Source organism: Oncorhynchus nerka, unplaced genomic scaffold, assembly GCF_034236695.1.
Source record: "Oncorhynchus nerka isolate Pitt River unplaced genomic scaffold, Oner_Uvic_2.0 unplaced_scaffold_1008, whole genome shotgun sequence".
In the NCBI taxonomy this organism is placed as follows: Eukaryota; Metazoa; Chordata; class Actinopteri; order Salmoniformes; family Salmonidae; genus Oncorhynchus; species Oncorhynchus nerka.
This window is the reverse complement of record NW_027040290.1, coordinates 87,128-98,061: the sequence shown is the minus strand read 5'-3', so window position 1 is coordinate 98,061 and position 10,934 is coordinate 87,128. Positions and strand designations below refer to the sequence as shown.

Genomic DNA, 10,934 nt, shown 5'->3' with positions numbered 1-10,934 from the left:
GTGAGTCCCATCTAGTGTAATATATTCCTACACAGTGAGTCCCATCTAGTGTAATATATTCCTACACAGTGAGTCCCATCTAGTGTAATATATTCCTACACAGTGAGTCCCATCTAGTGTAATATACATCTACCCAGCGAGTCCTATCTAGTGTAATATATATCTACCCAGTGAGTCCCATCTAGTGTAATATATTCCTACACAGTGAGTCCCATCTAGTGTAATATATATCTACCCAGTGAGTCCTATCTAGTATCTATCTATCTGGTTTCTCTCAGGGAAAAGTCAACATGAACACAAACTCCATTTATTTTTGATCCTTTACAATTATTAACAATAAATCTCAGACAGACAGACAGACAGACAGACAGACAGACAGACAGACAGACAGACAGACAGACAGACAGACAGATATAATCAGACAAAAATAGAGTTAAAACAACTACTTCTCCTACAAATGTAAAAGACATGATAGAGAAACAAGTAAATATGGATCCTGTTCCTGGTACAAACTAACAAACGTTGTTTTAATGCTATCAGTAAACTGGTATTCTGTGACGCTAAACGGCTCTATGATATCGTAACACCTCAAAACTCCTTCCTGCTACTGAATCAGTGGGGGAGGGAATAAAACGCGATACCTCAAAACTCCTTCCTGCAGGTGAGGGGAGATCCTAGACAACCAGGTGAGGTGAGGTCCTAGACAACCAGGTGAGGGGAGGTCCTAGACAACCAGGTGAGGGGAGGTCCTAGACAACCAGGTGAAGGGAGGTCCTAGACAACCAGGTGAGGGGGAGGTCCTAGACAACCAGGTGAGGGGGAGGTCCTAGACAACCAGGTGAGGGGAGGTCCTAGACAACCAGGTGAGGGGAGGTCCTAGACAACCAGGTGAGGGGAGGTCCTAGACAACCAGGTGAGGGGAGGTCCTAACTAAGTATAAGGGAGGAGTGAACCTGTAGACACTCTGCCCTACATGGAATTAGTTAAGACACTGGCTTTAGGTGCTGGAACGTGGACAGGATGTGACATCATCGGCAGGAAGTAGTGACGTCTAGATGCTGGACGTCGAGAGAATGTCCTCCACCAGGTGTTTGTAAACCCAGGAATCTCCCTTCAGCCGCTGTCTCCTCACACACACCACCTACAACACACAGCATCAATCATCAATAACGTGATCCCTACATCTCCTCACACACCACCACACATCAATCATCAATAATGTGATCCCTGCTGGGTGTCGGTAATCAATAACCTACAACACACATCACTAATCAATAGGGTGGTCCACTGTGGCAGCAAGATGCTGGTCACTAACCATCAATAACCTGATCAGTAGTAATCAATATGTACCTCAGTAACCATCAATAACCCGATCAGTAGTAATCAATATGTACCTCAGTAACCATCAATAACCCGATCAGTAGTAATCAATATGTACCTCAGTAACCTGATCAGTAGTAATCAATATGTACCTCAGTAACCATCAATAACCCGATCAGTAGTAATCAATATGTACCTCAGTAACCATCAATAACCCGATCAGTAGTAATCAATATGTACCTCAGTAACCATCAATAACCCGATCAGTAGTAATCAATATGTACCTCAGTAACCATCAATAACCCGATCAGTAGTAATCAATATGTACCTCAGTAACCATCAATAACCCGATCAGTAGTAATCAATATGTACCTCAGTAACCATCAATAACCCGATCAGTAGTAATCAATATGTACCTCAGTAACCATCAATAACCTGATCAGTAGTAATCAATATGTACCTCAGTAACCATCAATAACCTGATCAGTAGTAATCAATATGTACCTCAGTAACCATCAATAACCCGATCAGTAGTAATCAATATGTACCTCAGTAACCTGATCAGTAGTAATCAATATGTACCTCAGTAACCATCAATAACCCGATCAGTAGTAATCAATATGTACCTCAGTAACCATCAATAACCCGATCAGTAGTCAATATGTACCTCAAATCAATATGTACCTCAGTAACCATCAATAACCCGATCAGTAGTAATCAATATGTACCTCAGTAACCATCAATAACCCGATCAGTAGTAATCAATATGTACCTCAGTAACCATCAATAACCCGATCAGTAGTAATCAATATGTACCTCAGTAACCATCAATAACCCGATCAGTAGTAATCAATATGTACCTCACTAACCATCAATAACCTGATCAGTAGTAATCAATATGTACCTCAGTAACCATCAATAACCTGATCAGTAGTAATCAATATGTACCTCACTAACCATCAATAACCTGATCAGTAGTAATCAATATGTACCTCAGTAACCATCAATAACCCGATCAGTAGTAATCAATATGTACCTCAGTAACCATCAATAACCCGATCAGTAGTAATCAATATGTACCTCAGTAACCATCAATAACCCGATCAGTAGTAATCAATATGTACCTCAGTAACCCGATCAGTAGTAATCAATATGTACCTCACTAACCATCAATAACCTGATCAGTAGTAATCAATATGTACCTCAGTAACCATCAATAACCCGATCAGTAGTAATCAATATGTACCTCAGTAACCATCAATAACCCGATCAGTAGTAATCAATATGTACCTCAGTAACCTGATCAGTAGTAATCAATATGTACCTCAGTAACCATCAATAACCCAATCAGTAGTAATCAATATGTACCTCAGTAACCATCAATAACCCGATCAGTAGTAATCAATATGTACCTCAGTAACCATCAATAACCCGATCAGTAGTAATCAATATGTACCTCAGTAACCATCAATAACCCGATCAGTAGTAATCAATATGTACCTCACTAACCATCAATAACCCGATCAGTAGTAATCAATATGTACCTCAGTAACCATCAATAACCTGATCAGTAGTAATCAATATGTACCTCACTAACCATCAATAACCTGATCAGTAGTAATCAATATGTACCTCAGTAACCTGATCAGTAGTAATCAATATTCCTCTATCTGGGGGTCTGTTTACCTCCTCTATCTGGTCTGTGCAGCAGACACACCTCCAGCTCAAACGCCATGGTCACCTTCCCAAAGTCCCCTATCTGGGTGCGACACTTTTAGAGTATAGCTGGGGAGGAGAGGACAGTCTGTTTACCGGGAACATTCCTCTATCTGGGGGAGTCTGTTTACCGGGAACATTCCTCTATCTGGGGGGAGAGGACAGTCTGTTTACCGGGAACATTCCTCTATCTGGGGGGAGAGGACAGTCTGTTTACCGGGAACATTCCTCTATCTGGGAGGAGAGGACAGTCTGTTTACCGGGAACATTCCTCTATCTGGGAGGGGGAGAGAGGACAGTCTGTTTACCGGGAACATTCCTCTATCTGGGAGGAGAGGACAGTCTGTTTATTCATTCCTCTATCTGGGGGAGAGGACAGTCTGTTTACCGGGAACATTCCTCTATCTGGGAGGAGAGGACAGTCTGTTTAACGGGAACATTCCTCTATCTGGGAGGAGAGGACAGTCTGTTTAACGGGAACATTCCTCTATCTGGGGGAGTCTGTTTACCGGGAACATTCCTCTATCTGGGGGAGAGGACAGTCTGTTTACCGGGAACATTCCTCTATCTGGGAGGAGAGGACAGTCTGTTTACCGGGAACATTCCTCTATCTGGGGGGAGAGGACAGTCTGTTTACCGGGAACATTCCTCTATCTGGGGGGAGAGGACAGTCTGTTTACCGGGAACATTCCTCTATCTGTAGTCTGTTTACCGGGAACATTCCTCTATCTGGGGGGAGAGGACAGTGTGTTTAACGGGAACATTCCTCTATCTGGGGGGAGAGGACAGTCTGTTTACCGGGAACATTCCTCTATCTGTAGTCTGTTTACCGGGAACATTCCTCTATCTGGGAGGAGAGGACAGTCTGTTTAACGGGAACATTCTTGAGGGAGAAAGATGGAGAGAAAGATGGAGAGACTGAGAAGATGAGGGAGAGAAAGATGGAGAGACTGAGAAGCTGAGGGGGAGAAAGATGGAGAGACTGAGGAGAAAAGCTGAGGGGGAGAAAGATGGAGAGACTGAGAAGATGAGGAAATATTGACTCGGTTCGATTCCAGGCTGTATCACAACCGGCTGTGATTGGCCCAGCGTCGTCCGGTGTTGGCCGTCATTGTAAATAAGAATTCGTTCTTAACTGACTTGCCTCGTTAAATAAGGGAGGGGCCTGGCTTCCTGAGAGAGGGGCCTGGCTTCCTGAGAGAGGGGCCTGGCTTCCTGAGAGAGGGGCCTGGCTTCCTGAGAGAGGGGCCTGGCTTCCTGAGAGAGGGGCCTGGCTTCCTGAGAGAGGGGCCTGGCTTCCTGAGAGAGGGGCCTGGCTTCCTGAGGGAGGGGCCTGGCTTCCTGAGAGAGGGGCCTGGCTTCCTGAGAGAGGGGCCTGGCTTCCTGAGAGAGGGGCCTGGCTTCCTGAGGGAAGGGCCTGGCTTCCTAAGGGAAGGGCCTGGCTTCCTAAGGGAAGGGCCTGGCTTCCTAAGGGAAGGGCCTGGCTTCCTAAGGGAAGGGCCTGGCTTCCTGAGGGAAGGGCCTGGCTTCCTGAGGGAAGGGCCTGGCTTCCTGAGGGAAGGGCCTGGCTTCCTGAGAGAGGGGCCTGGCTTCCTGAGAGAGGGGCCTGGCTTCCTGAGAGAGGGGCCTGGCTTCCTGAGAGAGGGGCCTGGCTTCCTGAGGGAGGGGCCTGGCTGGCACTCCTTCTCCACTGTCTCAGATCAGTGCCTAAAAAGTGTGTGCGGGCCTCACCCTTTCTGTGCGAAGTCGACGTGTTTCTCCGGTAGAATGGAGAGGATCTGGTTCAACACCTGGTCTGGGTTGGTCTGACTGGTCAACGTTACATTATACTGGGCCTGGAGAGAAGAGAAGAGAGGAGGGGAGGAGAGAGAGGGGGGGAGGGGAGAGGGGAGGGGGAGAGGGAGGGGGAGGAGGAGGGAGGAGGAGAGGAGAGGAGGAGGGAGGGAGGGAGGGGAGAGGGAGAGGAGGGAGAGGAGGGGAGGGGGAGGAGGGAGGGGAGGGAGGGGGGAGAGGAGGGGAGGGAGAGGGGAGAGGAGGGGGGGAGGGGAGGGGAGAGAGGGAGGGGAGGAGGGGAGGAGGGGAGGGAGGGGAGGGGAGGGGAGGGGAGGAGAGGAGGGGAGGAGGAGAGGGAGAGGAGAGGGGAGGGAGAGGGGAGGGGGAGGGGAGAGGGGAGGGGAGGGAGAGGAGGGAGGAGGGAGGGGAGGGGAGGGAGGGGGAGGGGGAGGAGGGAGAGGGGGGGGAGGGGAGGGAGGGGAGGGAGGGAGGGGGAGGGGAGGGGGAGGGGGGAGGGAGGGGAGGGGAGAGGAGAGGGGGAGGGAGGGGAGAGAGGGGAGGGGAGAGGGAGAGGGAGGGGAGGGGGAGAGGGGAGAGGAGGAGGGAGGGGAGGAGGGGAGGAGGGGAGGGAGGAGAGGAGAGGGAGAGGAGAGGAGGGGAGAGGAGGGGAGGGAGAGGAGGAGAGGGGAGAGGGAGAGGAGGAGGAGGGAGAGGAGGGGAGGGAGGGAGGGAGGGAGGGGAGAGGAGAGGAGGGGAGGGGAGGGAGAGGAGAGGAGAGGAGGGGAGAGGAGGGGGAGGAGAGGAGAGGGAGGGGAGGGAGGAGGGAGGGGAGGAGAGGAGAGGAGGGGAGAGGAGAGGAGAGGGAGGAGGAGGAGGGGAGGGGAGAGGAGAGGAGAGGAGAGGAGAGGAGAGGAGGGAGAGGAGAGGGGAGAGGAGAGGAGGGGGAGAGGAGAGGAGGGAGGGGAGGGGAGATTAATGTAAGACTGAGTGATTGTTCCTTGAACCTATAGGGGGTGTCTATATATATATATCTTGATCCTATAGGGGGTGTCTATATATATATATATATCTTGATCCTATAGGGGGTGTCTATATATATATGTACCTTGATCCTATAGGGGGGTGTCTATATATAGGTACCTTGATCCTGTAGGGGGGTGTCTATATATAGGTACCTGTATCCTATAGGGGGTGTCTATATATATATATATCTTGATCCTATAGGGGTGTCTATATATATTTCTTGATCCTATAGGGGTTGTCTATATATAGGTACCTTGATCTTATAGGGGGTGTCTATATATATGTACCTTGATCCTATAGGGGGTGTCTATATATAGGTACCTTGATCCTGTAGGGGGTGTCTATATATAGGTACCTTGATCCTGTAGGGGGGTGTCTATATATATGTACATTGATCCTGTAGGGGGTGTCTATATATATGTACCTTGATCCTATAGGGGGTGTCTATATATAGGTACCTTGATCCTGTAGGGGGTGTCTATATATATGTACCTTGATCCTATAGGGGGGTGTCTATATATATGTACCTTGATCCTGTAGGGGGGTGTCTATATATAGGTACCTGTATCCTATAGGGGTTGTCTATATGATCCTGTAGGGGGGTGTCTATATATAGGTACCTGTATCCTATAGGGGTTGTCTATATGATCCTATAGGGGGGTGTCTATATATATGTACCTTGATCCTATAGGGGGTGTCTATATATAGGTACCTTGATCCTATAGGGGGGTGTCTATATATAGGTACCTTGATCCTGTAGGGGGTGTCTATATGACCCTGTAGGGGGTCTATATATAGGTACCTTAATCCTATAGGGGGTGTCTATATATAGGTACCTTGATACTGTAGGGGGTGTCTATATATAGGTACCTTGATCCTGTAGGGGGTGTCTATATATATGTACCTTGATCCTATAGGGGGTGTCTATATGACCCTGTAGGGTGTCTATATATAGGTACCTTGATCCTGCGTGGTCTGTCCCGCAGCCCTCGTCTCTTGCTGGGTGTGAGCAAGGTGATGACTTTATCCAGGCCTCTCTCCAGACTGCCGAAAACCTTCCCCCCCCTTCTCTTCTGGCTGCTGTCCCCCCGAGACGCCCCCGCCAGGTCTAACGACCGGGACCTAAGAGACGGACGGAGGGAGGAGGGGGACAATGATCTCAAGACCAGTGGTTCTTTTTTTTTTTTTTTTAATTTCTCACCCAACTTCCTGATATCCAATTGGGATGTTACGATCTTGTCTGATCGCTGCAACTCCCCCCAACGGACTCTGGAGAGGTCGAAGTTCGAGAGTCAAGCGTCTCCTTCTACCTTCTCTCTGGGCTGAAGGCCAATATCTCCTTCTCTCTGGGCTGCCCTCGTCTCTTGCTGAGGCCAGTATCTCCTTCTCTCTGGGCTGAAGGCCAGTATCTCCTTCTCTCTGGACTGAAGGCCAGTATCTCCTTCTACATTCTCTCTGGGTTGAAGACCAGCTCTCCTTATTCCTTCTCTCTGGGCTGAAGGCCAGTATCTCCTTCTCTCTGGGCTGAAAGGCCAGCATCTCCTCTACCTTCTCTCTGGGCTGAAGGCCAGTATCTCCAGCTCTCCATCATACCTTCTCTCTGGGCTGAAGACCAGCTCTCCTTATTCCTTCTCTCTGGGCTGAAGGCCAGTATCTCCTTCTCTCTGGGCTGAAGGCCAGCATCTCCTTCCTCCATCATACCTTCTCTCTGGGCTGAAGGTCAGCTCTCTTTCTCTCTGGGCTGAAGACCAGCATCTCCTTCTACCTTCTCTCTGGGCTGAAGACCAGTATCTCCTTCATACCTTCTCTCTGGGCTGAAGGCCAGCATCTCCTTCTCTCTGGGCTGAAGGCCAGCATCTCCTTCTCTCTGGGCTGAAGGCCATCATCTCCTTCTCTCTGGGCTGAAGGCCAGCATCTCCTTCTCTCTGGGCTGAAGGCCAGCATCTCCTCTACCTTCTCTCTGGGCTGAAGGCCAGTATCTCCTTCATACCTTCTCTCTGGGCTGAAGACCAGCTCTCCTTATTCCTTCTCTCTGGGCTGAAGGCCAGTATCTCCTTCCTCCATCATACCTTCTCTCTCTGGGCTGAAGGTCAGCTCTCTTTCTCTCTGGGCTGAAGACCAGCATCTCCTTCTACCTTCTCTCTGGGCTGAAGACCAGTATCTCCTTCATACCTTCTCTCTGGGCTGAAGACCAGTATCTCCTTCTCTCTGGGCTGAAGGCCAGCATCTCCTTCTCTCTGGGCTGAAGGCCAGCATCTCCTCTACCTTCTCTCTGGGCTGAAGGCCAGTATCTCCAGCTCTCCATCATACCTTCTCTCTGGGCTGAAGGCCAGTATCTCCATCATACCTTCTCTCTGGGCTGAAGGCCAGTATCTCCATCATATCTTCTCTCTGGGCTGAAGGCCAGTATCTCCATCATATCTTCTCTCTGGGCTGAAGGCCAGTATCTCCATCTCTCTGGGCGGAAGGCCAGTATCTCCATCATACCTTCTCTCTGGGCTGAAGGCCAGCATCTCCATCATACCTTCTCTCTGGGCTGAAGGCCAGCATCTCCATCATACCTTCTCTCTGGGCTGAAGGCCAGCATCTCCATCATACCTTCTCTCTGGGCTGAAGGCCAATATCTCCATTATACCTTCTCTCTGGGCTGAAGGCCAATATCTCCATCATACCTTCTCTCTGGGCTGAAGGCCAATATCTCCATCATACCTTCTCTCTGGGCTGAAGGCCAATATCTCCATCATACCTTCTCTCTGGGCTGAAGGCCATCATCTCCTTCCTCCATCATACCTTCTCTCTGGGCTGAAGGCCAGTATCTCCATCATACCTTCTCTCTGGGCTGAAGGCCAGTATCTCCATCATCTCTCTGGGCTGAAGGCCAGTATCTCCATCATACTCTCTGGGCTGAAGGCCAGTATCTCCATCATACCTTCTCTGGGCTGAAGGCCAGTATCTCCATCATACCTTCTCTCTGGGCTGAAGACCAGTATCTCCATCATACCTTCTCTCTGGGCTGAAGGCCAGCATCTCCATCATACCTTCTCTCTGGGCTGAAGGCCAGTATCTCCATCATACCTTCTCTCTGGGCTGAAGGCCAGCATCTCCATCATACCTTCTCTCTGGGCTGAAGGCCAGTATCTCCATCATACCTTCTCTCTGGGCTGAAGGCCAGCATCTCCATCATACCTTCTCTCTGGGCTGAAGGCCAGCAGCTCCATCTCTTCTTCCTCCTTTCCTTCCACTCTCTCCCTCAGTCTCTTCCTCGACGGGTCCTTACAAGTACTGCCTCCTCCTGCAACACACACACACACACACACACACACACACACGCACACACACACACACGGGAGAAGTGTGTAACACATGTCAGTACACACCACATGGGACAGAGAGCAGGGAAAGAGACAGCAACACCTGTCACAGTACACGCCCAGGGACACACACACACACACAGTACACGCCCAGGGACACACACACACACAGTACACGCCCAGGGACACACACACACACACACACACACACAGTACACGCCCAGACACACACACACACACACACAGTACACGCCCAGGGACACACACACACACACACAGACAGTACACGCCCAGGGACACACACACACACACACACACACACACACACAGGGTCCCTGGTGTGTTAGTCTGGACAGAGCTGTCAGCTGTAGCAGGAGGGGAGAGGAGGGTTATAAATTACACAGAGAGAGAGTGTGACATAGATATCTATATACCTATCTATATATCTATCTCTATATATAAATTACATCAGAGGACATCCACATCTATACCTATCTATATATCTATCTATCTCTATACCTATCTATATCTATCTATCTATATACCTTCTATAAATTACACAGAGATATCTGTGACATATATATCTATATACCTATCTATATATCTATATACTCCATCTCTATACCTATCTATATCTATCTATCTAGGGTTATAAATTACACAGAGAGAGAGTGACATAGATATCTATATACCTATCTATATATCTATCTCTATACCTATCTATATATCTATTTCTATACCTATCTATATCTATCTATCTAGGGTTATAAATTACACAGAGAGAGAGTGACATATCTATCTATATACCTATCTATATATCTATCTCTATACCTATCTATATATCTATCTCTATACCTATCTATATATCTATCTCTATACCTATCTATATATCTATCTCTATACCTATCTATATCTATCTATCTAGGGTTATAAATTACACAGAGAGAGTGTGACATAGATATCTATATATCTATCTCCATCTCTATACCTATCTATATATCTATCTCTATACCTATCTATATCTATCTATCTATCTAGGGTTATAAATTACACAGAGAGAGTGTGACATAGATATCTATATACCTATCTATATATCTATCTCCATCTCTATACCTATCTATATATCTATCTAGGGTTATAAATTACACAGAGAGAGAGTGACATAGATATCTATATACCTATCTATATATCTATCTCTATACCTATCTATATATCTATCTCCATCTCTATACCTATCTATATATCTATCTCTATACCTATCTATATCTATCTATCTAGGGTTATAAATTACACAGAGAGAGAGTGACATATCTATCTATATACCTATCTATATATCTATCTCTATACCTATCTATATATCTATCTATATACCTATCTATATATCTATCTCTATACCTATCTATATATCTATCTCTATACCTATCTATATATCTATCTCTATACCTATCTATATCTATCTATCTAGGGTTATAAATTACACAGAGAGAGAGTGACATATCTATCTATATACCTATCTATATATCTATCTCTATACCTATCTATATATCTATCTATATACCTATCTATATATCTATCTCTATACCTATCTATATATCTATCTCTATACCTATCTATATATCTATCTCTATACCTATCTATATCTATCTATCTAGGGTTATAAATTACACAGAGAGAGAGTGACATATCTATCTATATACCTATCTATATATCTATCTCTATACCTATCTATATATCTATCTATATACCTATCTATATATCTACCTCTATACCTATCTATATATCTATCTCTAT

General features: G+C 46.9%; 1 protein-coding gene across 1 annotated transcript in view; it reads right to left on the bottom strand.

Moving 5' to 3' along the window:
* Positions 1-293: 293 nt before the first annotated feature.
* Positions 294-10,934, bottom strand: part of LOC135570255 (maternal embryonic leucine zipper kinase-like) — a 49,983-nt gene continuing 39,342 nt past the window's right edge. Inside the window, 6 exon segments of the mRNA XM_065016368.1 lie at positions 294-1,141; positions 3,014-3,094; positions 3,096-3,105; positions 4,768-4,871; positions 6,792-6,954; positions 9,019-9,124. Of these exon segments, the coding sequence (XP_064872440.1) occupies positions 1,052-1,141; positions 3,014-3,094; positions 3,096-3,105; positions 4,768-4,871; positions 6,792-6,954; positions 9,019-9,124 (554 nt within the window). The 3' untranslated portion in view covers positions 294-1,051.